The sequence below is a fragment of the Leptinotarsa decemlineata genome, unplaced genomic scaffold (assembly GCF_025532065.1).
Source record: "Leptinotarsa decemlineata unplaced genomic scaffold, Ldec_3_MD MMD2_tig00026328_RagTag_RagTag, whole genome shotgun sequence".
Lineage (NCBI taxonomy): Eukaryota > Metazoa > Arthropoda > Insecta > Coleoptera > Chrysomelidae > Leptinotarsa > Leptinotarsa decemlineata.
In genome coordinates, this window is record NW_027412688.1 from 3,416,090 (window position 1) to 3,443,392 (window position 27,303).

The 27,303-nt window shown below is 33.7% G+C and overlaps 3 protein-coding genes across 5 annotated transcripts; 2 read left to right on the forward strand and 1 right to left on the reverse strand.

The window, feature by feature from the left end:
- The first annotated feature begins 802 nt into the window (after positions 1-802).
- LOC141485482 (uncharacterized) lies at positions 803-3,522 on the forward strand. Its single transcript, XM_074182291.1, has 2 exons — positions 803-1,666; positions 2,408-3,522. The coding sequence occupies exon 2, from the start codon at positions 2,435-2,437 to the stop codon at positions 2,846-2,848; it is 414 nt and encodes a 137-aa protein (XP_074038392.1). The 5' UTR covers positions 803-1,666; positions 2,408-2,434; the 3' UTR covers positions 2,849-3,522.
- A 4,875-nt stretch (positions 3,523-8,397) lies between these two features.
- LOC111512538 (uncharacterized) lies at positions 8,398-25,311 on the forward strand. Of its 3 annotated transcripts, XR_002723084.2 has the most exons (3): positions 8,398-8,664; positions 16,549-16,838; positions 24,603-25,311. XR_002723084.2 is itself a non-coding variant. In XM_023168678.2 (2 exons), the coding sequence occupies exons 1-2, from the start codon at positions 8,523-8,525 to the stop codon at positions 24,893-24,895; spliced, it is 435 nt and encodes a 144-aa protein (XP_023024446.2). In that variant the 5' UTR covers positions 8,401-8,522; the 3' UTR covers positions 24,896-25,311. The 3 variants fall into 3 exon arrangements, 2 of the variants coding, with proteins under 2 accessions (XP_023024446.2, XP_023024445.2); XM_023168678.2 differs by lacking the exon at positions 16,549-16,838 and having other exon boundaries at positions 8,401-8,664; XM_023168677.2 differs by lacking the exons at positions 8,398-8,664; positions 16,549-16,838 and adding an exon at positions 23,441-23,668.
- Positions 25,312-25,810: 499 nt separating this feature from the next.
- LOC141485439 (uncharacterized) lies at positions 25,811-27,303 on the reverse strand. Its single transcript, XM_074182164.1, has 3 exons — positions 26,814-27,303; positions 26,533-26,754; positions 25,811-26,476 (listed from the first exon to the last, which is right to left on the reverse strand). Exons 1-3 carry the CDS (start codon positions 26,982-26,984, stop codon positions 25,829-25,831), a joined length of 1,041 nt encoding a protein of 346 aa, XP_074038265.1. The 5' UTR covers positions 26,985-27,303; the 3' UTR covers positions 25,811-25,828.

Genomic DNA, 27,303 nt, shown 5'->3' on the forward strand with positions numbered 1-27,303 from the left:
TCCAATAGGAACCGCCAAGTCTACAGTTCACGTGGAGTAGTTGGCAGCGGCTTTATTTCTCTGTATTGGTTTTTTTGTCCTTTGAGAATGCCGACATCTTCAACTAGGTACAATACCGGTTACTTCAACTATACCAGTTCCCAAAATATAAATAGTCCCTCATCCTATGATATAGTATGACTTGAAATCTCTGAAACAACAAATAAACTGAATAGCTGAAAATTATATCACTTATTTCTTACAGATTCCTTGAATATCCCACGAATCCAAGATGCTCATGAGGTTCTTGAATAAGGCTTCAAGCCGTCGGCGTGACGGTGAAAACCAGAGGGTTGCACAAGATGAAAACCATGAAGAACCAACCGAAGCTACCGAAGCTACCAGTAGTTCATTTTCAGAAACCCCAAGAACCTCATCCAGAACATTATCGGGAACTGAGTCAGAACCAATAGATATCCCCCCTAGAGTGGGAAGGGCTTTATTGGATTATATGGAGAGGGATAGATTTCGGGAATTCATTCCAAAATCTAAAACTCCTACACCAAAGGAGTATAACTTTATTAGGGACGCCACGGCAAAAGAGTTAGAAGAGAGAATAGAAAGACAATTGGGCATTTCGAAACATGAAACTCAGGGCCCATCACAAGGAGAGACGAAAAAGTAATGCATTGAACCTACCTTTTGATACAAGAGGAATTCCTTTTCCTCTAACTCAATGAAGCCAACAGGCATTCTTTTCAAATTCAAAAGTAGCAAATCTACATCTTAGTTGGATATGAGATATTTCCCGAATGAAAAACACGAAATAGCAAAGTAGTTCACGGGGATACAGATTGAAAACTGTGAGTCTGGAACGGAGAGCATATATCACTTATTTCTTACAGATTCCTTTAATATCCCACGAATCCAAGATGCTCATGAGGTTCTTGAATAAGGCATCCAGCCGTCGGCGTGACGGTGAAAACCAGAGGGTTGCAAAAGATGAAAACCATGAAGAATCAACCGAAGCTACCGAAGCTACCAGTAGTTCGTTTTCAGAAACCCCAAGAACTTCATCCAGGACATTATCAGGAACTGAGTCAGAACCAATAGATATCCCCCTAGAGGGGAAAGGGCTTTATTGGATTATATGGAGAGGGATAGATTTCGGGAATTCATTCCAAAATCTAAAACGCCTACACCAAAGGAATATAACTTTATTAGGGACGCCACGCAAAAGAGTTAGAAGAGAGAATAGAAAGACAATTGGGCATTTCGAAACATGAAATTCAGGGCCCATCACAAGGAGAGAAGAAAAAGTAATGCAAGATACAAGATACAAGAGGAGAGGAACCACAAGAGTTACAAATGAGAATAGTTTCTTTTCTTCTAATTCATTGAAGCCAACAGACGTCCCTTTCAAACTCAAAAGTAGCCAATCCACATCTGAGTTGGATATGAGATATTTCCCGAATGAATGTCCCTCTCTCAAACATGAAATAGCAAAGTAGTTCACAGCGATACAAATTGAAAACTGTGAGTCTGGAACGGAGAGCACCATCAACCTCATCTTCATGAAACATTCGATTCTCTAAACTGTCTCAAAAGACAATGACATCCCCGAGTGAGAACAGTAAGGAGCTACTGAAGGAGAAGTCAAGTCAAGAACAGTCAAAATCCTTGAGAAGTATGTGAACCAATTGACATTCATATCAACTTATGTTTCGAGATGCTATATCCTTCTCTCTTACTCAAAACGAGTCATGTGATAAGTGGGAATCGTACCACAACCACCACCACTACCCATACAATTATAAAAGTCGACCTAACCTACCCTAACCTAACGTAACTTAACCTACCCTAATCTAACCTAACCTAACCTACCCTTACCTAATCTAATTCGCGCGCGGAATACATTCACCATGCTCGTTCGATTAATACGTCATCTGTTGGTTTTGGTTCTATTATTCTAACATTTGGATTAATGTTCAAAACAAAAAACAACAAAAATTTTGAGTAATTATAACTACAACAATATTGAATTTCAACATTTGAATCGCGATCAGTTCCTGAACTGAACATTGATAACCGTCTGCTATAACCATCCTCGCATTCTATTCGTCACCGTAACATGACTTGATTCTATGAATATGAACAATTATAAAACTCGGTTAGTAAAAATCATCTAATAGGAACCGCCAAGTCTACAGTCCACGTGGACTAGTTGGCAGCGGCTTTATTTCTCTGTATTGGTTTTTTTGTCCTTTGAGAATGCCGACATCTTCAACTAGGTACAATACCGGTTACTTCAACTATACCAGTTCCCAAAATATAAATAGTCCCTCATCGTATGATATAGTATGACTTGAAATCTCTGAAACAACAAATAAACTGAATAGCTGAAAATTATATCACTCATTTCTTACAGATTCCTTGAATATCCCACGAATCCAAGATGCTCATGAGGTTCTTGAATAAGGCTTCAAGCCGTCGGCGTGACGGTGAAAACCAGAGGGTTGCACAAGATGAAAACCATGAAGAACCAACCGAAGCTACCGAAGCTACCAGTAGTTCGTTTTCAGAAACCCCAAGAACCTCATCCAGGACATTATCAGGAACTGAGTCAGAACCAATAGATATCCCCCCTAGAGGGGGAAGGGCTTTATTGGATTATATGGAGAGGGATAGATTTCGGGAATTCATTCCAAAATCTAAAACGCCTACACCAAAGGAATATAACGTCATTAGGGACGCCACGGCAAAAGAGTTAGAAGAGAGAATAAAAAGACAATTGGGCATTTCGAAACATGAAATTCAGGGCCCATCGCAAGGATTGAAGAAAAAGGAAGGCATTGAACCTACCTTTTGATACAAGAGGAGAGGAACCATAAGAGTTACAAATGAGAATAGTTTCTTTTCTTCTAACTCATTGAAGCCAACAGACGTCCCTTTCAAACTTAAAAGTAGCCAATCCACATCTGAGTTGGATATGAGATATTTCCCGAATGAATGTCCCTCTCTCAAACACGAAATAGCAAAGTAGTTCACAGCGATACAAATTGAAAACTGTGAGTCTGGAACGAAGAGCACCATCAACCTCATCTTTATGAAATGATTCGATTCTCTAAACTGTCTCAAAAGACAAAGACATCCCCGAGTGAGAACAGTAAGGAGCTACTGAAGAAGTCAAGTCAAGAACAGTCAAAATCCTTGAGAAGTGTGTGAACCAATTGACATTCCCTTTAGATTGAGAGGAAGACAATCCAGATCTGGTTGGTTTCCACATAATAATGCCACCTGACAACTTTATTGACCACGGAACAGCAAGGCAGTACTAGGAAACAGTACTAGGATAATAATAATTATAATATAGGTCTTAATTTCTCATAGCTGATGAATGTAAATCGAATCTATCGAAAAAAAATAACATTGGCAAAACGCCAAAGGTCAGGTGGTCCTGATCGAGATAAACAGACTTCTGTTATTATTCTTTAGCGTAAGGTGATATAATTGTGAGACGAGTAAACATAATAAAGGAAAATAAGGAAATATTTTTTTTATTTAGCAGACACATACACCTATCTATGCATATCTACTACATCTTCGTGACAGCATATATACAATTTTTCGAGAACAGAACAGCACAATTCATCAATCTAATTTGTACCAGTATCTGATTGTTCATCAAGAAGATGAGTTTTCATTTTCCTTAAAACTTGTTAACTCAAAATATTTAAATCTTGGGGAATTCAATTATGAACCTTCGACACTTGATAAGAAAAGGATCATATATTCTATGAATTGCACGTTTAGGAACGTTTATATTATGGATATCCTCTCTGAAAGAATTTTTGTTCGAATGGTAAGGTGGTGTTTTTGAACTGATAATTTTGTAAAACCGACAAGAACGAATGCAATATGCAATACTCATCTCCTTGCCATTTATGACTGATTGTTTCCTTTGAACATTATACAATATATAATCAAACATAAAATGAACATTTTTTTTTCAGCTTTATAAATGTTTCGACGAATTGCAAGTTAACTGTTACCTATCTGATGTATAGTTCTATCCGTGTTAGGAATCACACCTTGAAAGGTAGGACCTTGTTAGTCATTAACTCGCACAAGTTTCAACTTCTGAGGGTTGTCTTTCGTAGGGGTGCGACAGCTGGTTAACAGAAAAGCATATTTCGAATATGTATTTATTTTTTAACATATTCCTCAATTTTACACCCTACTGATGCAAATGAGCTTAAAGAAATAATTCAATCTTTTAAAAATAAAAAGGCCGCGAGAATAGACGAAATTTCAATTATCATTTTTGCTTACTTACTTACTCACTTACTTACGTAATCAACGTGTAAATTTTGCTAACACTATAAATATCAGTTCGTTTATTCATTGAATGTTCTTCGTTATTAATATGTATCATTTCCAAAAATATTCTTTCAGTTGAATTGGTTTCTCTATGTAAAATAATTGGATTTTCAAAATTCATTTTATGATCCTCCGAATCAACATGTTCTGTTAATGCACAAGAATTAACATTTCGTCTACAGTCACTCTTATGGGAAGTGATGGGACTACTTAGAGGTCTAAATGTTTGTCCTATATATGTTTTAGAACAATCCATACAAGAAATGTTGTATAGTAAATTGGATTTTTGATCATTTGAAATTGGAGCTTTCAGTTTACTGTATAATTTAGATATAGTAGTGACATTTGTTTCAGATATTTTGAGGTTATTATTTCGGAATACATTAATTAATTTTGGTGTCAATTCTTGAATATATAGGAGTGATTTATATATGAATGAAGGTATAACGTTGTTATGTTCAACTTCTTCATTATTATTTTGAAAGTTTGTTTTTTCACAAAATGAAATTATGTTTACTAAAGACTTAGGATAAGAATTTTGGATCAGAATTTTACTGAAATTAGACAAACTTTGGTTTCGTAAATCGAGATGGGTAATTATGATGATTCTGTTTTTTAATTTAATAAAATCATTAAGAAGGAGAGAAATGAGAAGGGATGGAGGAGAATTTTTCCGTCACAGAGGATGGAGGACCAGATGTAATTGAATTGCAATATTGGTATGTATTTTATGAAAAAAAAACATTTTTATGAACAGTTTGAACTCCAACCTTGTTGAGGGTTAACCTTATTCAATCGAGCTGAAACTTCAACAATCTCATTTCCAACCCATTTGGCAGCTTTTAAGAGGGTCCCTTCGAAAAAATTCCAACATGCCCCCCCTTTTCTTTTTTGAACGGGTCAACTAAAAAAATTGAAATTTGGTATAATGAAATTAATGCATGAATACTTCATTTTGAAGTGAAATTGACAGATGAAACTGTCGAGATGGCGATGGGCGCCATCCTGAAGACAAACACATTAATATCGATATTTCTAGAAATATTCCTTCTTATCTGCCATATGGCAATTCCAACAACTCGATAAGGTTTGTTAAAATATTTTTTGTTACTAAAAACGACAAAAAAATGTTAGTACCACAATGAACATCACTGTTCAGTTAGAAAATTCTCATTTACTTTTCGGTTCTACTATTAGAATTGTACCACGTCAACAATCTCTGAAATGGTCAATTCTCGTCCATTGGAAAAAACAATTAAAGCTATTTTCATCTACGGTTTCTACTATCTACTTTCACGAGACTGAAAGGATTTTTAATGAAGGTTTTTCGAATCGCTCTATCTGTAAGAAATATTTGAGGGAACTTGTATCCAAATTCACAACTACCGGTAGTGTACATAAAAAAAAGCCCCTAGGTCATCCGTCCATTCCAGAAGAACAGCAGGTACAAAAGTTGGTGAGGTGGTAGTAATAATAATATACTTCATTGTCCAAAGAAAAAATATTGTCGACAAAGTTAGTAAATAAATATAAAAGAATACATAAATGTCATATGAATATAAAATATAATGTTAACCTAAGTATAAAAACACTGAATAAAAAACCACAAACAATGGTTGAAACATACATACACATAAAACATGCTAAGTTGAAAATGATCGGTATAGAACTCAGTCAAACTGTAATAGGGCCTACTACTCAAAATTTCTTTATTAATTTTTCTGCACTGTTTGGTATCAATATTTATCTGTTTAGTGTAACTCGGCAGATGGCTATACATCTTCACACCATTGTTAAAATAAGGAGTCGTTGACTTGACTTGACTTGAGGTGGTAACCTCAAGTTTCACAAGATGTTTCTTAATCAAACACACTATCTTCAGAATAAAAAGAGATACAATAAACAGTTGGCTGCAAGAGTCACGAGGTTTAGCTTTGCACAAGTATCGTATAGCTCTCTTCCATAATACAAATACAGACTCCAGCAAATTAAGGCTACACACACCCCAAAAAGGTATACCGTACCTTAAGTGAGACTCTACCAGAGTGTGATATGCTGTTTTTGCAGTATAAACTCCAACTTCTTTAGTAATAACTCTCACTGCATAACAGCCGGTGGAAATTTTACTTTTCATTTTTCTGATGTGACCGTCAAATTTCAGTCCACCGTCTATATACAGCCCCAGAAATTTAGTACACTCTCTGTTCTCAATGATACCGCTCGCTACAGATAAATTCTGAAGTAAACACTTGAAAGTCGTAATATTTGTTTTCGAAATATTAAAGGAGAGTAGATTGGGATCACACCAAGACTTGATTTTTTGTATATCATGAGCTATTGTCTCACTGAATATATCTATACCTTTACTATGCCACAATATAATAGTGTCGTCAGCAAAAAGAGTGAATGTTCCAGATATACTTATGTTCATCAAATCGTTAATATACAACAGGAACAATATGGGACCGAGAACCGATCCCTGTGATACACCAGTATTTATTTCAATACTGTTTTCGTATTCGTTTTCACAATCTTACTGCGACCCTTGAGATACGACTCAAACCACCATAGTGTTATCCCTCTACATCCATAGATATTCAGCTTTCGTAGCAGTATTTTATGATCAACGCAGTCAAATGCTTTTGTAAGGTCACAAAATACTGCTGCAGCAGCATCTCCATCATTCATTTTGGAATACACCTCAAACAGGAAAGAGGATATTGCATCAAGTGTGCTCTTGTTGCTCTGGAATCCAAATTGAGTTTTCCTTATATTGTTATGGCGAAGGAGAAATTCATTGAGTAAATCCTTAACAGTCGACTTATTCCGTCGCGAATGTTTGAGGTGTCCCGTTCTACTGTGTGGAGACTGTTGAAGAGGAATAGGTATCATCCATACTAAATTAAAATGGTACACCAATTAACTGACCCTGATCGGAGAACAGAATTCTGCGAAATCATGACGGAAACCATTGCAAGGCATCCTACCTATCTTCACAATATTTGTTTTAGTGACGAATGTACATTTTTTTTAAACGACAATGTTAACAGAGAAAATTGCCTTTATTGGAGTGACACCAACCCTCACGTTTTCCGGGAAACATATACCTAATATCTAGAAAAAATTAACATTTGAGCAGGAATATTGGGAAACCATATTGTAGGACTTCTATTTATTAATCAAAATTCAACAGGGAAACTGTATTTGAATGCTGGAAACAACTGTTGACCCTCTCATCACTGAAATCGTCGAAGCGAATCCTAATGAATTCGATATGGATATTGTATTCCAACAAGATGGAGCACCACCACGTTACTCCAGACAAGTAAGAAACTATTTGGAAACTACTTTTCCCGGTCGTTGGATTGGCCGTCGAGGTCCTACAGAATGGCCAGCCCGCTCGCCAGATTTGACAACTTTGGTGGCTGTTTGAAGCAAAAGGTGCCCAAAACTGAACCTGCTTCAATATTGGTTATACGGCAGAGAATAATAAATATTTTTAGAGATATTGACGTTACTGTGTTCGAAAATGTTCGGCGTGAAATATCGAATAGGAGGCTGTTCATATGACAAGAAGTTCAAGAACCATTTCGAGCATCTTCTGAACTGACCTCAAGCTTATTACCTCATATTTTGTATTAAATGTCAATGTATTTAGGCAATTTTTGAAAGTTCCGCCATTTTGTAGTAGTTGAAGATATTGACATTATACTCTAGGGTTGTGAAGCATTGATCAGGAGCTTCAAAAAGATTTGCAACGAGACTCCCCTTTCTATTCAATTTTTTTTCCCAGATGGAGCCCAGTCGCCATTTTGGAAGTTTCATCTGTCAATTTCACTTCAAAATGAAGTATTTATGCAATTATTTCATTATCCCAAACTTCAATTTTTTGAGTTGATCCGTTCAAAAAATAAAAGGAGAGGACATTAACGAAATGTATAACGTACATTCGAGAGAAGAACTATTCCTGGCACCTGAAGTATAATCACCCTGTAGAAGCCCAATACAACAAAAAATTGAGTGTAAAGAAATTCATCTTTCATGGAGAATGAACTGATAACTCATAGTCAGCTGAGAATCGATGTTAGTTGAACTCTAAAACAAGTATTTTTTGAAACAAAACTTTGACAACAAGATCTGCAGACAGTTTCACATAATTCAGAATGGACGAGAGAGAGAATAGAATTGTGAAAGCTTGTGGAATGATATGCGCACTATACGAAATGAACGTGGCATGTCAATTTTTGTTGTGTGGTCGACTTGTACTTTTTCTATTAGCATTATTCTTGTGTAAAATAGGGGAAGGTGAGTTTCATTGAGATTTTTTAAACATAAACTGTAACTATTATATGGCAGTTGTGGCAGCAATCAAACTGTTCAACTGTGAATAACCTACAATTTTCCTAATGAAAGATTAGATCTCATTTTAATATTACAATAAAAAACTGTTTCAACAAATAGTATTGAATTTTGACATGAAAATGAATATAACTGGAGTTTCTTCTCAACACCAAATCGTTATTTTTAACACCTCGACACGTGTTTCGATCACCAAGTGATCATCTTCAAAGATGAAGATTAAAACCAGAAACTGATGCGAGCTAACCCTATTTATGCTATAAAGGTAACCCATTCAGGTAAACCATCCAGGCGTACCAACCATACAGGTATACCAACCTAAATTGATTTCACAATTTTGCCTTATCTATTATTTTACAATATATGTTCATATAAAACAAATTCCAGCTATATAAAAATTAATTTCACAATATTGCCTATCCAAATTTATTTTTCCAATGTGTTCTTATGTAGTAATCAATAAATCCAAAAACATCATTTTATTTTATTTTAACAAGCTATATAGTATGCTCTTTGGTATAGGTCCGTCATTGTTGTTCATAATATTATTGTGTTATTTCTACGCTCTCATATGTATCTAGTTGCCTGTTGTTGTTAACTTGTCTAACTAATCTTAATGAACTGAAGTCTATGGAATGGTTTTGTTGCAAAATATGATGGGCGACTGCTGATTTTTCAGGTTTTCCATATTTTAAGTGTGCTATGTGTTCCTTATATAGATCTTTTTGTCTGTCCATAATATTTTGCATCGCAGTCCTTACATTCAATTTCGTAAATTCCAAACTTTTCCGAATTCTCGACTTTGTCTCTTGGATTTCCCAAAAAGCTCTGTAGTGTATGACTTGTTTTGAAAACCACCTTCATAACTAGTTCCTTGAAAATTTCTTCAAAGTTCCTCGTATATTGGTGATATGGAACTGAGATGTATTTATTTTGGATTTTGTTCTTTCTGAAAATTGAGACTTTGTTCATTCTTAACCTAAACTTATTTTTCCTTATTATGTCAACTACAATACCCCTCGAGAAACCGTTAGTGGCTTCTATTTCCTGTATTGTACGTCTTTCTTTTGTGAACCTTTCATGTGTTAGAGGGAAAGTCAAAAGATGATGCACTAAAAAAATCAATCCAGCACGTTTGTGCTGTCCACAGTGATGTGAACTGTCAGGAATATACCTGTACGTGCTTGTTTCTTTTCGAAATATATGTATTAGCCTGAGGGTGGGGAACGAATAGTTCCAATAAATTCGGCACTTCTCGCTCCCCACAACGGATTCAATATCTCCCGGAGCGTAGGGCAACACCTGTGTCTCGTCAATACCGTAAGAGTGCCGTAGAAGATAATATAGCACTCTTAGGGCCGCGTTATGTCGATGGATATAGGCCGAGACCGCATATGCTGGGCATGCTGATAGCAAGTGCAATAGGGTCTCGGGTGTCTCGCAGCAGACCCTGAACCTTGTGTCAAAAACCTCTATATCGCGACTGCGGTAAACTAAGCCATGGTGAACCCCTCAGTTTCCGACTTCAGCCTACTTGACCTGAGAAAAGCGAATGTCAGGCGCTTCGATAAGCCAAGGTCTCCAATCTTATTCAAGAACACCTCATGCATTGGCTTATTCTTGTGTTTCCGCAGAAGTAGGGAACACTGCGGCTTTTATCTGAGCTTTTTGCTGAACGGGTTCCAACTCGGTGACAGAGTTGTGGTGTTGCAGCAACTTTGTTCTTCCCCGACAGTTCCGATGACCAATTATGTCTGAGTTTGTGCGGATACTTGCCGCGGAGAGAATTTTTCACTGCAGTTACCTCTTGTGAGTGGCGTTGTTCCACCTCGAGGTAAGTATACGTCTCTCCGGCATCCAGATGTTGTAGGATGCTTCCATCTACGAACTGCACATCGTCTCCGTAGTCCCTGCATCGTCTTGTTTTGAGATGGACCATTGCACATTTGTCTATTCTGAAATAATATTATTATTATTAATTTCAACCATTTCAAATTAAAGGCGTTTGGAAATATTTTTGTGTATGTTAAACTTTGATATTAGAGTAATGTGGTTTATGTCCTGTTTCTATAGAATGTTGCTTAGTGCTTATAGTGCTTAGTATCACTTCTACGTGAAGTTATTCTATCAATAAAAATTCTAGATGTTTTTCCAATATAGTCCAAGTTACAATTGTTACCAGGAATGTTATGAATCACATTAGACTTTTTTGTTGTATCAGTTTTATCTTTCAATTTACTATTCAAATTCCTTATATTTTTATTATATTTTTTTCTGCATATTTTGATATATTCTTCATTATAAAAAGTTTTATGATATTTCAAGATACATTTCCAAGATTAGGTATCGATTCATAAGAAAAATTGATAGGTGAACTATCATTACATACATTTCTGTTGATTACATCGGAATTTGTATTACTACCAGTATTGAAACTAATTTCATTGAGAAGTTTTCTGGGATAACAATTTTCGATCAATTCATCTCTAAGAAGCCAGATTTTTCATGAAAAGAATAGTAATCGATATATCTTTCTGAATTATTAGTTTTGATAAACCAATCAGTGATCAAGGAATTATTAGTTTTACGGATAACTCTTGTATCAAGAAAAGGAAAGGTCTGATTATTTTCTAATTGGATAATAGTGAATTGCAATTTTTTATTATATCTGTTGATAACATCAAGAATTTCATGAGATTTGTCATAAGGTATTGCACAAATGACATCGTCAACGTATTTCTTTAAAAAGGAATTTCAAAACCCAGTTTCGGAAGTATGTTTTCAAAAAGATCGTTCATTTCATAAAAGGAGAAATAGTAGCTCCCATTGGTGTACCAAGAATTTGTTTATAGTATTTTCATTCGAAAGAGAAATATCTCGCCATGTAGATGGCGCTTTCGTTAGCGCCATCTACATGTTAGGCTCGAGACTTTCCACTTGAATATAAAGTTTGGGATGATCAAATCGTAAGGTGTAGTTTATGAAAAAAGTTATTTGGTATTATCAATTCCATCAGAATTGATTAAGTGAATTTTTTCTGAAATATTTTTATTAGGAAAACTGTAAAAAAGTTAAGATCAATCTTCGTCCTCAATGCACTTCATTTCTATTGATCAGTACAGCTTGGTAAATCTACCTGTGCCTCTGAATATTGAAAGCGCAGTAGATCAGCCTACAGAGTGATGCGAGAACTCAATAACATCGAGAAACTCGTGTAGTTCACATCGTGTCGCGAACATAAAGTGGATAAATTATTCTGTGCAATGAACTGTGCGTAATTTGATGCCTTTGAAACAGTAACCTGAAAACCAGTGCAGAGAAATTGTGAATAGTGTATGCCAGCAGAATCAACTGCAGATGGAATTCCTCTTGCGAAGGTCAAAAATAAAAGTAATAATAAGAACCATTGTGGTGACGGATAATGAACGAATCAACAAAATTCCAGCAATATCAGTATTTTATCATCATCTATTCAAATCATACACATGCAGATGAATAGTTATAGAATAACGGACAACTTGTTTGATTCATAATAGAAACTTTCTGAGAATTCAGTGTCCACTATTTTGGAATAATAATATAGCTACTTTGGTTTTTCAAATACAACAACCTGGAAGCTACAACAATTACCAGACAACTTCTCTTGATATTGTCCTATACCTATTTGTTGCCGTTTTCAAAATATTAATTGATATCAATTTTTTTCTTCGGAAATCGTAACTTATTGAAATGCTGATATCTTTGAGTTGAGGGATACTTTGATACCGAAATTTAGTTGGGAGTTAGATTATACTTAGAGGCTTTTTATGTTTCAGCGCAACCTTCTTTACTTCAATACGAGGTGGTGAAATTACACAGAAACCTGTTAAACTTTGCTGTTTTTTTATGTATATACCTATGCTTATACCTAACTAGCAAAGTTTTGTACTTATTAGGGCATTTATTTCCATAGGGTATTTCATGAACATTATCATTACTAATATCTGACAGTAGCATTGTGACATTGTCCTAATAATATTGGCATTCATGAGTTTGAAATACCTTCAAAATGATGGAAAAACAATTCAAACAAAGTTATTATGAATTTATTTATTATTTTTGGACAATGTAATAGAATTATCAGCAGAAGATGTGCCTCAACTTTCAGTAATATTTTCAAGCAAACGAAAACACTGTATTTTTTTACCACCATGTATTGATATAACGAAGTTTTGAAAGCTTACAAGTATCACTAACTTCAAACTAAACTTCGGTACCACAGTATTCCTCAACTCAAAAATATCAGCATTTTTAGAGGTCATGATTTTCGAAGAAAAAAATTTAAATTAATTTATATTTCGAAAACGGTAACGGATAATTATTGGGAAATATCAGAAGAAGTTGCACAGTAATTATTGTAGGTTTCAAAAATGATATAATATACAGAGTGTTCCGCTTCAAAAATCGAAGTTGCTACTAATTTCTAATATAAGTAGTAACACCGCATTGTCAAAAATATGATCTTCACTGAATTTCAAAAGGGATCCATTGTCTGGTTCACCAGAAACGTCTAATGTGCCATCCACCGTCAATCATCCTGTATGTTTCATCCACATTAATAGTAGTTTGACATTCTTCTCTAAAGGTCCGCATTTTCTTCAATAATTCTATTTTCAGTAGTCGAATAGACCTGCGTTCTATCAATATTTTCCTGTTACTTTTCACGTTCCTCCTTCGAAATCTAAGTTTATGAATTTTTTTCCGCAAAGATTCCCTCCTACCCTGATAGTCAATATCTGGGATGATAGTTTTATGAATTTCCCTGGGCGTGTCTCTTTGATATGGAAATTAATTGTACATTTGTTTAAAACTGACAAATCAACATCATCCATCGCAATTTTGGAATTTTTAATACAGTTTCATTTGGATTTGGAATGTTTTTCCCACAACTTTTAATTTTTTTCATCTTTTATCTGAGTTTTCTTCAGTTCGTATGCAAACCCTTGTGATCTCAACGAATCGTTCTTGAACCTTCATAGGTGAAATATAATAATGAGTACAATTTCACTCATTTTCACTATAATTTGTTACCTCAGCAAGAGGAATTCCTATTCCGTTTGCAGTTGCTTCCGCTTGTATGAATCTTGATACGTTGTTCACAATTCCTCTACTTTGTCAACTGAAAACCTTGGTTTTTACTTTATTGTTCGAAGGCATTTTCAAAGACAACAAATAACTCGCCGGTCACCACAGCGAATAATTACTTCACATACTGTACTGACACGATTTTCGCTACACGAGTTCCTTGATGTTAATGAGCTCTCGCCACTCTCCTCCTGCTACAGAGGTTCAACTAGATTTGCCAAGCGTAGTGACGTTGGGAGAATTATCAGAGTAATAATGAGACATAGAGTTGCCATGCCTATACCAGTACAATACATGTATTTTGTCCTTTTCTGTACAACTTATGTTCGACGGGGGTGGCGGTAATGAGGGGTTATGGAGAGTTTGTTTACATTTGAAGTAAGTTGGACCATAAAACAGTGGCGGTGGGTTTAGTTGACAATCGGAGGGATATTATATATTTATAAAATGAATCATTTCAGGTGAAAATGTATTCTGTTTAAATAGTTCCTACAGGAAATATGATTTATTATTAATGATTATGGAAATGAGGCCAGATTTTCAACCACCTACTAGATTTTTATTCACATATGGCTTTATAATAAATGGTCTACTGAGTTAAAATTAAATTATTCCAAATGAATTAATTCATAACAATGATAAATGTTAATTTTGAAAGTGATGAACTTTGCTTCATATAATTAGATGAAGAAATTTGTGATTCATTATCAGATTTGATGAACAAGCGGTAGGGTTTGTGGGTTCCGATATAATTTTCGATTAGAAATCATGAATATTTATAATTACGATTGAGGTTTGATATTATTAGGTGATTTCATTCAAAATGGGTCACCCTGTGTGACCGCCAATATTTTTATTTTGTTGAACCTGTACAATGAGGTAATATTATAGAAATTTAGATCCCTATTTGTTTCCTGAATTGAGATATGGAACACCGCGCCACTGTTGCAGGACCCTGTATATATAATGAATAGCAGTGGTCTTGAAACACTGCCTTGTGGTTCACCTATGTCATTTATAATTTAATCTGACATTTCACAAATTTCAGTTCTTTGACTTCTTTGCTCAAGATAACTATCTAACCAGTTTAAAGCTTTTTCATTCACACCATAACACTTCAGTTTATTGATTAAAGTTTTTATATCAATTGTTTCAACGGCACGCTTCAAATCTAGAAATATAGCAACAATATATTCTTTCCTATCAATACTTTTTTTCCACTTTGTGACTGTAAGTTGTAACGCTGTTTCGCATGAGTGATTCTTACGAAAACCAGACTGATTTTCGATGAATAAATTATTTTCATTGAAGTATGTAACTAGTTGTTCATATACTGTCAGTTCCACTACTTTTTCAAGCGTTGGAAGACTGTTTATTGAACAAAAATTACTTGCATCACTTGTATTATTTATTTTCGGAATTGGATTCAGTGTACTAACTTTGTACTGGTTTGGAAACAGTCCCCAGGAAGTATTTATGAAGTTCAATATTATATGCCCAGACACATCGAAAGTTTCTTTCAAGAATTTACTATTGATAATTTCACTTTTATTTACTTTATCAAGAGAAAAAATTATCTTACCTAAAGTTATCATGTTTATTTTTTGATTTGACTGAACCTACTGTTAATGGGCCCATAGTTATTCGGTGTCTATATCTCATCACAATATATACTATTTTCTACCTCAATTACACTGTTTATAACCTATTCATTAAAATTATAGGCAATCTCTATTGGATTATCACATTTTTTTTTTCCATTTCTGTTTTCAAACATAATTCTCTTTATATTATGTGATTCACTTGGTTTGACTAGTTGTTTTAGATTGTGCATTCATTCTGTGATCCACAGATTAAAAGGCTTTCTGCTCAATGTTCAGTTTGTATACTGAATAGTTATTCTTGTGCAACCGGTGTTAAATCTGTTATTGCTCACTTAAATACTAACTTACGTCACATAAAGAATATGATTTCTTTCTTTGCACGAAGCTCTCACGGTGCATACAGACAATATTCAATAACAAATGACGGTTGTCAATTTTTTTCTTTTTTTTGTTGGATTGTCAAATAATGAAACACTAAAAACCTAGTTTCAAAAACTTCATTCATAAGAATGAAATTATTATTAAAATTATTATTATCATTAAAAACTACAAAAATATCCCCTTTCATAATGTCGGTCCACAAAATACCATTAGATACCAATTTTGAATGAAATCATGATATCTAATCGAACATTCTTTTCTTCATTAATTTTATGGAGCAAAGTTCATTACTATGAATTTATGAATTGATTCATATGAAATAATTTAATTTTAACCCAGTAAACCATGTCCTTTGTTATAAAGCCATACATAAATAAAAATCTAGTAGTTGGTAGAAAAACTGGCCCCATTTTCATAATCTTTAATAAAAAATCAGATTTCCTGTAGGACCTATTTGAACAGAATACATTTTCTCCTGACTCATTTTATAAATATATACTATCCCTCCGACTATCAACTAAACCACCCGCCACTGTTTTATGGTCCAACTTACTTCTCGTAAACAAAGTTATGCTGCCTTCAGTATGAGGATGCAAAAGGCCTCTCTATTGTCTTTTGTTACTCTGAGGGAGAGTTGAATGTTTCGACATTTCATTCTGAAATATTCATTTTCTCAAACTTTATGATGAACATTCAGTTAATTTTTGTATTGTTGTTGTAGTTGTCATCATTACAATCACTTTGGCGATTGTTTCGTCCATAGAAACGAAATCAGCTAAAGAATACATTGAACATCACTTGTCTACAGAAGAAAAGAAAAAATTGGTTCTCTATGTGGAGAGACATTTCCTCGGGAGAGACCTCAGCGATGAAGACAATGGGTTGATTGTGTTTACAGAAAGAGAGCTATTCACAATAGTTAAAAGAATCGAATATTTTTTCAATTACGAGCTGCATTACACTGCTCGTTTCAAACGAATTCAATGAAAATCTCAACCAAAGAAATATGACGTGAGTTTTTTCTATCCGAACTGAAACAGTAGCATAAATTTCTTTGTTGTTTTTTGATATTTTGACTTCAAATTCGAAATTTCGACTTTACTCACGGTATTTCGACTTTATACTCAAAATTTTTACTTCTTTTTCGGAACTACGACGCCAAACCCAAAATTACGATTCAAGTTTCGAAATTTCGACTATTTACCCGAAATTTCGACTTCAATCTCAAAATAAAAACTTTAATTAACGAATTTTGACTTCAATCCTGAGATTTCGACTTCAATAACGAATTTTCAACTTCGAACTTGAAATGTTTTCACAATTCGACTACAATTTTGAAATCACAACTTTAATTATCGAATTTTGACTTCAATCTTCAGATTTCGACTTCAATAACGAAATTTCAACTTCGAACTTAAAATATTTACTTCAATCAAGAAATTTTGACTTTAAACCCGAAACTTCGACTTCAATACCGTAATAAAAATTTTAATTATCGAATTTTGGCTTCAATCTCGAAATGAAAACTTCAATTAACGAATTTTGACTTCAATCCTCAGATTTCAACTTCAATAACGGAATTTCAACTTTGAACTTAAAATATTTCTACAATTCGACTACAATTTTGAAATCACAACTTTAATTATTGAATTTTGACCTAAATCTTGAGATTTCGACTTCAATAACGAAATTTCAACTTCGAACTTAAAATATTTACTTCAATCAAAAAATTTTGACTTTAAACCCGAAACTTCGACTTCAATACCGTAATAAAAACTTCAATTATCGAATTTTGGCTTCAATCTCGAAATAAAAACTTTAATTAACGAATTTTGACTTCAATCCTGAGATTTCAACTTCAATAACGAAATTTCAACTTCGAACTTAAAATGTTTACTTCAATCACGAAATTTTGACTTTAAACCCGAATCTTCGACTTCAATCTCGTAATAAAAACTTTAATTATCGAATTTTGACTTCAATAACGAAATTTCTACTTCGAACTTGAAATTTTCACTTCAATCACGAAATTTTGACTTTTAACTCGAAATTTTGACTACATTCTCGAAATCACAACTTTAATTTTGATATGTCGACTTCAATCTTGAAATTTTGACTTCACTCACGAAATGTCGACTTTAAACTGTAAATTACGACTTCAAACTTGAAATTATCATTTAAATTTTGAAATTTCGACTTCAATCTCAAAATAAAAACTTTAATTAACGAATTTTGACTTCAATCTTGAGATTTCGACTTCAATAACGAAATTTCAACTTCGAACTTGAAATATTTCTACAATTCGACTACTATTTCGAAATCACAACTTTAATTATCGAATTTTGACTTCAATCTTGAGATTTCGACTTCAATAACGAAATTTCAACTTCGAACTTGAAATATTTCTACAATTCGACTACTATTTTGAAATCATAACTTTAATTATCGAATTTTGATTTCAATCTTGAGATTTCGACTTCAATAACGAAATTTCAACTTCTAACTTAAAATGTTCACTTCAATCACGTAATCTTGACTTTAAACCCGAATCTTCGACTTCAATCTCGTAATAACAACTTTAATTATCGAATTTTGACTTCAATAACGAAATTTCTACTTCGAACTCGAAATTTTCACTTCAATCACGAAATTTTGACTTTTAACTCGAATTTTTGACTACAATCTCGAAATCACAACTTTAATTTTGATATGTCGACTTCAATCTTAAAATTTTGACTTCACTCACGAAATGTCGACTTTAAACTGTAAATTACGACTTCAAACTTGAAATTATCATTTAAATTTTGAAATTTCGACTTCAATCTCAAAATAAAAACTTTAATTAACGAATTTTGACTTCAATCCTGAGATTTCAACTTCAATAACAAAATTTCAACTTCGAACTTGAAATGTTTTTACAATTCGACTACAATTTTGAAATCACAACTTTGATTATCGAATTTTGATTTCAATCTTGAGATTTCGACTTCAATAACGAAATTTCAACTTCGAACTCAAAATGTTTACTTCAATCACGAAATTTTGACTTTAAACCCGAATCTTTGACTTCAATCTCGTAATAACAACTTTAATTATCGAATTTTGACTTCAATAACGAAATTTCTACTTCGAACTTGAAATGTTCACTTCAATCACGAAATTTTGACTTTTAACTCGAAATTTTGACTACAATCTCGAAATCACAACTTTAATTTTGATATGTCGACTTGAATCTTAAAATTTTGACTTCACTCACGAAATGTCGACTTTAAACTGTAAATTACGACTTCAAACTTGAAATTATCATTTAAATTTTGAAATTTCGACTTTAATTTCAAAATTTCGACTTTTCAACCAAAATTTCTACTTCTGTCTTGAAATTACGACTTCAATTTGAAAATTTTCACTCCAATCTCGAGATTTGAACTTCAGTCAAGTCTCGAAACTAGGATTTCAAACTCAAAGTTACAATATTAATTTCAAATTTCGACTTCATTTTCGCAATTTCGACTTTTTACCCTAAATTACCCTAAGTTTGAATTTGAAATATCAAATTCAAACTTGAAACTTGAACCTGGACTTGAAACTCCAAATTTTGACTTTGGTTTCGAAATTACGACTTCAAATTCAAAACTACGATTTTAATTTCGAATTTTCGATTTCAATCTTTAAATTTTCACTCGAATCTCAAAATTTTGACTTTAATCCCACAATTTCGACTTCATACTCGAGGTTTCAACTTGGAAGTAAAATACACCACGAAACATTGTCAACCACCTTCAAATGACCGATACTTGATAAAAATCCGTTCTAACTTTCCATTCACACTTTAATATGAAATTTCCACCTGAAAGTTTATAAAAAATTCTTTTATTGCTTATCAACGCACCTGACGCAATAGTACGCTTGGAAACGGGACGAGTGCACTTAATATTTTCAAAATTACCTCAAACTGGCTGTACAAGATTCTTACTATGGAGAGTGATCGTTATCCAAGATTTTTTTTTTAATAACAAATAATATTTATGAATACATCTGATGAAAAATATAATTGAGCACTTCAAGATTCATTACGTGTGTTGTAAGTATGACTTATCTGAGAGGTATTTTGCATCCATATTAAGCATTGATAGGTATAAAGTTTTCCTACATCAGATAAGCCAGTTTCTTTGTGAAGGTCTTCAGTAGAGTACCTTCTATTTTTCTCAAAAATTATTTTTAATATGGTATTTTGCATAACCTCTAGAACGTATAATAATGTTTTACTGAGACCACCCCATATAATGATACAGTACCTCAATAAAGATTCAGCGAGTGAGTTGTGAATCGTAAGTTAGAGCTTTTTATTATTCAGATTTCTGATTTGATAGAATTTATAAACTAACCTATTGAGTCTCTCAACTGTGTTGTCAATGTGTTCTTCCTATCGCAGGTTTGGTCTACATATATACCCAAATACTTCATGTTTCAGAGGTACTACACGACATCTGAACTAATTTATGATATTCATGAACAATCTCTATAGCAACATTCAGTTCACACCCGAAACAGAGATATAGAAACAGATAAATTTCTTAGACCTGGCCATTACACACAATCAGAATACATTTGAGTTCAATGTTTTCAGAAAACCTAGCTATACAGACGTCACCATCCCAAGCGATTCTTTCCATCCAGACAGTCATAAATTATAGTAAAACCAATAATGATTGAGAGTAAAGCGCGTTGTCATATCTAAATTTTACGTTACCAGTTTATAGCAGAATCAAAATATAGTAAGCAGTAGAGTTGTAGGTTGTGACAAATTATAGATAATACACAATACTAGTACGATTAAAAGGTATTATTTATGACAAAAATCAGTAATGAGCTTGTAATGAGTAATACTTATACATTTCCTGATTACTGATCAGTTAAAATTCATTATTTTCTGTATAGTGTAAGATATTTATTACAACTAATGGCAACGCTGTACGCAACGATATTTCTGTCTTTATCACTTTACCGTAACTTCCATCTCATCGTTGCAGTCCTCACTAATGTACTTGCAGCCATGAGCGTATAATTGGTTTGTGAATTATACAGCGTGAATTGTACGTTTTACAGTTAAGTTAGTCAGCAATCGACGTGTTGTGATAACAATTGGTGAAAATAATAGTGCTAATAAGTGTTTAAGCGTTACATAATTATATTTCTACACCGTTCTCAAACTACTCAAAAAATGGGAGACATGGTCGGGCCTTCCACGTCGAAAAAGGTAAAACGGTCGGAGTCTCGGTCAGTAAGAGAAAAACAAATTGTACTGCGAGTATTTCACTGTCTTGAAAGAGATCATCAGCCACCAAAAGATGACTTTGTGCATATGTGCTGTAATTGTACGTGTGTACCTCCGAATAACCAACCGGGCATTTCTACATCATTAAGTTCCACAATTACAAAAGATAAATTAGTTGATATGTGCTCTGATTATACCGGTGTACCAAAATCATCGATTTACAAAATACTAAGAGAAGCAGAAATTCATGGGAACGTACAAACGCCAAAAACTAGTAGCGGACGAAAAAAAATCACAGTTGATGAAGAAGCCAAAACCAGTATACGCAGAACTATTCACAGTTTCTTTTTCAGAAATGAGCTGCCCACACTACAAACAGTTCTGGAGGCACTTAGCGATCATGAATTGGTCCCAAAAATGGGTAAAGAAACTTTTAGGAAACTTGTACACGAAATGAAATTTACGTACGGAAAGGTTGACAGGAAAAGCATTCTCATTGAACGCCAAGAAATAATAGCATGGAGAAGAAACTATCTAAGAAAAATTGACGAATTTCGGAAGCTCAAAAAAAAATTGTACTTCATGGACGTGATATGGGTTAACCAAGGACATACGGTCAAAAAAGTATGGCAGGATGGTAATATAATAAGTGCACGACAAGCCTTTAATGAAGGTTTGTCAGTTGGGTTGAAACAGCCATCTGTAAAAGGTAGTCGTCTGATAGCTACGCATATAGGAAGCGACAGTGGATTCTTACCAAATGGTGAATTAATATTTAAATCTAAGAAAACAGGCGACTATCATGAAGAGATGAATGCGGAGGTGTTTGAAAAATGGTGTGAAGGCATCATTCAACTTGTGGAACCTGGGTCTGCCATCGTCATGGACAATGCCCCATACCATAGTCGACATTTAGAACCATTACCGAAACAATCATGGAAAAAAGCAGCAATTCAAGAATGGTTAATTAATAAGAACATCCAATATAACAAAAATAGTTATATATATATATATATATATATATATATATATATATATATATATATATATATATATATATATATATATATTGCATTTTTTATTAATATTATTAATTTATTTGGTACCTACTATAATTACCACGATTATTACTTCGTTTTCATAAGGCCCACCTAATGACTACAACGATTAGGTGAATTACGATATTGCAAAGTTTTAATGAAATAAATAAAAAATGTGTATGAATATTTTAACTAATTGTACTAAGAATTTTTCTTTCATTCTTAACCCTCTCAAAAATTAATAAGCACGCCCCCGATTTGCTGTCAAGTGGGCTTACTTCTACTCTCAATCATTATTGGTTTTAGTATAGCAGCCTACAATTCAATGTTGCGCAGAGCATTCTCACTGCCTTTGTCTGCAGACAATCTAGCTAGGGAAATTGATACAATTACACAGATAGGTCATTATAATGGTTTCAACGCAGATACTATCCAGAAGTTAGTCAGGAAACAAAGCCGGAAATTCACTCACAGATTAATATATCCTCAGGTCAAACAACCAGAAATCAAGAAATGGATAACGCTAACATATTTTGGAAAAAGAACAGAAATAATCACAGGTTTCTTCAGAAAAAATAATGTGGAAGAAGCATTCAGACCACATGAAAGGTTATCTCATTTCCTTTTCAATGCCAAATATAAGGTCGACAAGTTGGAAAATCTGGAGTTTATAAACTTAAGTGTCCGGAGTGTAATAGTGTTTATGTGGGACGATGTGGCCGTAATTTCCAAAAACGGTATGCTGAATATGAAAGGTCCTTCAGACTAGGAAGAAATGATTCGAAATTTTCAAACCATTCCTTGGCATGTAACCACAAGTTTCCGAATCTAAACGATACGGAAATTCTGCACTATGAAAGGAAGGGTTGCAAACTCAATTATTTAGAATCCTTGGAAATTCACAAGCATACACATTACGGGTGCAACCTGTTAAATGACCAAATCGATTTAATTTACTATCCGGTTTGGCACAAATTGGCACATCCGCAATGTGAACCGTAAATTTAGGTACTCAATCAAGTACCTGAATGGTATATATTGGCGAATGCTATAAATCATTGTTAGTTCATTGTATAAGTTTGAGAATGTCCAAATAGGACGAAACTGCAATAACGTTAGTTACAAATAAAAGTGGTAAAAACATAGAAATTTTCATTTATCTTTTCATTACAATACATTTTTTCATGGTGGATCACATGAGAATTACCCTGTATGACCACCCTGTACTGACCACCATTCCGATTCTATGGAATGTTTCCGTTTTTTCCTAGTAAATGACCTTGAGTTTCTTATCTAGCGATTTATACTAATTTTTGAACAGTTATTGCGTCCAGTTCCACATTGAAAGAATAAGTAAAAGAAAATGGACGAAAGACATCGAAGAATATTGGATATTTGTATTAGGTTGGCCAGACGATCCAGAATGAAGTTAATAGTTCCCCTGAGTATGACCCTTTTGTTATTAATTATATTCCTATTTATAATTGTGGGCTTTAAATTGTGGACATATTCAGGAATAATACTAGGTGAGTCAAAAAAAATTTAAAATATGGAGTCACGAGACCGTGAAGGTGTACTACTACACCATAAATAATGATAATGTGAATACGAAATGTGATGATACCTAAGCCATTCAATTGGAAATTCAAACAGTATGATAGAACTGAACGATACTTATTTCATCATTTCGGACACCCAAGTTAACTTGCCAAGTTTTTATGTCAGTGTTGGTGGTTTGACCAATCAACCGACAACTGCGGTTGTCAATATTGTCACAACAATAGGTGGTTCCACTTATGTTTCACTTGCGTTTACGCAGCTATTTTTATCAGGTACTTTCTTGGTTTTTCGCATAGGCTGAAACAGCTGTCTACCGGTGGCTCTTAAATTGAAATCAATATGGGAATGATTTATTTTTTGAATTTCATGGAGCAGAATGACTGCAATAACCTTTCTAGATTATATATATATATATATATATATATATATATATATATATATATATATATATATATATATATATATATATATATATATACATATATATATATATATATATATATATATATATATATATATATATATATAGGTTTAGGAATTTTCGATCAATATGTCTCAAACAGAGTATTAAATTGATTTCAACTGATTTCTTATGAAAAGAATAGTAAGTGAAACATCTTTCTGAATTAGTAGGTTTCATATACCAATCAGTGATCCAGGGATTATCAGTTTTACGGATAATTCGTGTATCAAGAAAAGGAAGGGTTTGATTATTTTCGCAGAATGAACACGTCTGATGAAGCTATTATACGTGAAATGCATGTTGCGGTTTTGTAAACTGGTCAATGAAAATCTCACAATGAAGTTATTTCAACAGTGCATTTCTTCAAATGAATTTTCTGTTATTTCAACAAAAAATACTCTCATTATATTTCAAATAATTGTCTTATTTTTTTTCAGGCTTCATTCTAGCAGCAGCCCTGATAATGAAAATGAGTGTAAAAATAAAATGTGCTGGTGATGTATTAGAGAATGAAATGAAGGAGACTGATGTATTGCTATTGATGGAGTATGTCGAAGATTATTTTGAAACTATGGAAGCCAATAGCAATAAATGGTTTTTGATTCAAGTGGTGATAAATGAGTTTTTGAGGGTCGCAATGTTGGGAGGAATTACGTCATTCTTTCAAGAAAAAGGATACGGCGTTTTTTTCGATGAGGGTACTCAGCATCCGGATGGTATGCGCAGATGAAAGGAAGGGAAAATTATGAACCTTTGAATCAACAGTTCCAAGACTTGAAAATATTGTATTTGAAATTATATTCAAAATATTATTCAATTCAGTTTGGGAACATATTGGGCAAGAAATATATTCAATATATTTCTATTGACAAATTAATTCTCTGTAAGTTTGTACCACGTATACCGTAAGAAATTCCGAGTACATTCTGTAATAGAATGATGAGTGTTTTCTGGTATCCACTATTGACTTTCATCAAGAGCATGCTGCTCAAGCTGGACATGCTTTGATTTTGTTCGTACCTACATGTTTTATATTTATTTTTGTGATGTCTCTCAATTTCAAGACACTGTGTCCTCTTTGACACATATTAATTTTTATCTGTTCTATTTTGTAAATTAGCATGTAATAAACATATAAAGTAACAATGTATATTATTTACAGAGGAATATTATAATAATAATTGAAAGAATTATATGTTTAGAAAGTATTGATTTTTGAGAAATGAAGGTTTTCGCTTCCTATTTTTTCATCTTCATACAGAAAATTGTTGGGAATCTGACGATCAAATGAAGGAGGTAATTGATAAACTCTTCACGAGATGTGTAGGTCATGCAAAGAAGTAACGTACAGATACGAAACTAAGAGGAAAATCCCTTTCGAAACAACTGCTTTTATATGAACATTGAAATATACAATAAACACTTTTTTCTACTCCCGTACGTGAAATAGTACTTTCACACACCGTTCACGAATCGTAAAATGTAATTTCACGCCCTTGTGCGTGAAATTATTTTTATTTCTGACCGGGATATTATAAGCTTATATCGTCATAGTTACGCTATCAATAAAGAGGGTCATAACTCCCTTGGGACATTATAGATTTTATAATTCCCTCTACCTTCCACAAGTAAAAATAAATAGAAATGAAAACTGAACCATATTTTATTTATTCACGTCATTACAAATAATAAATGTACAATTTTGAAATGTTCCCTGAAAATTACTTCCGCCACTGAAAACAATTTCTTCTTTTGTATGGCTGGAGCTTCTGTTCACTACAGTCGAGGTACCTGCCTCTTCTGATGACAAAGTAGACAACATATGCGCCGTTTTATTTCTCAATTCGATGCTATCCCCCAAATACCCCTCCGCCACCGTGGAACTTTTCCAACCTCTGTGTCTTTTTAAGTTAGTCATAGTTGCTCCTGCATTGGCTAGAGCAGTAGCAGAAGTGCGACGAAGGCAATGTCCCGTATAGGAAGATGAGTTTGGCAATCCTAAATACATTGCGATTTTGCTGGGGATTTTCCCAAACATGTTTTTTCCAATTGGCTGAGATGTACATTTATCATGTCGGAAGCTCAAAAAAAATCGTTCAATACCTTTAGGACGCAAAGACATATAAAGTCTTGATAAAGGCAAAGCGGAGAACTCTTTTTCATCCACAACTGTAAATTTCTTCGATACACCAGTTTTACTTTCCGGTACGTTCACTATCATAACGGAATCCCGGTCCTCTATATCCGATATCTTCATATTCAAAAGTTCCTGACTTCTGCATCCTCCAAAATAACCCATAATCAAAACAACCTATAACAAAAAAAGGAAATAAATACACACAAAAAGGAAAATAAGAAAAAAATTACCTTATGCAATAAATGAATATCATTAGGAGCGTCCTTTAGGAATCTGATAACATCTTTAGGAGATAAAACAGCAGACTTTTTCGGCTTATAACTCTTACTCTTCCGTTTCAAAAAAGCCTCTAGTTCATTGAACTTAGTGATATCTCGTTTCTCATGTATAGTCACCATCGATTTTAGCATTGACCATTTAGTCCATAAAGAATTCGGACTATACGTTTCTGACTGAAACGAATAAACACAATTACTACCAAATCTACCGAAAAACATAGAAAATTCCTTACCAATTCTTGAAAATATGCCAGAAATACAGTTTCAGTGACATCTTTTGGCATAACATTTTTCCGTGTCAGCCAGTCCAGATATATCTTGTATTCTTTTTGGTATACGGCTTCACTTTTCGATGGAATTAATGATTCTCTTGCTTGATCAGCTTTTTTTAAAATATCCTCCATTATATTTGGGGTAGAAAACACGTTTTCACCGCAAACACAGCTTGATAACAAAGTTCTGTTTATAAACAAGTAACATAGCAACAACCTAGCAACAAGAAAACTCCACTATAATCAACGGTACCTGATTCAAATATACCGGGAAGGTAATGAATTGGTACATTTTTCCGTTTCAAAAATGAACAAAATTTTATTGAAATCGGTCAGAAATAAAATTATCTATGTACCACGGGAATTAATGAGCCTTAATAACCTCAGGCAATTGCTGTCCCTCGGGCCAGAGGCCCTCGGGACGCAAACTATGCCATCGGTAATTAAGGCC

What these genes read in the sequence shown, in the direction of transcription:
- LOC141485439 (XM_074182164.1), bottom strand. Translation starts at nt 26,984, where the DNA reads ATGGAGGATATTTTAAAAAAAGCTGATCAAGCAAGAGAATCATTAATT. An exon ending in TGGCATATTTTCAAGAATTG is followed by an intron (nt 26,755 to 26,813) that starts GTAAGGAATTTT and finishes TATTCGTTTCAG; the next exon opens with TCAGAAACGTATAGTCCGAA. An exon ending in ATATTCATTTATTGCATAAG is followed by an intron (nt 26,477 to 26,532) that starts GTAATTTTTTTC and finishes TTTTTGTTATAG; the next exon opens with GTTGTTTTGATTATGGGTTA.
- LOC111512538 (XM_023168677.2), top strand. Translation starts at nt 23,506, where the DNA reads ATGGACGAAAGACATCGAAGAATATTGGATATTTGTATTAGGTTGGCC. An exon ending in ATATTCAGGAATAATACTAG is followed by an intron (nt 23,669 to 24,602) that starts GTGAGTCAAAAA and finishes ATTTTTTTTCAG; the next exon opens with GCTTCATTCTAGCAGCAGCC.
- LOC141485482 (XM_074182291.1), top strand. Translation starts at nt 2,435, where the DNA reads ATGCTCATGAGGTTCTTGAATAAGGCTTCAAGCCGTCGGCGTGACGGT.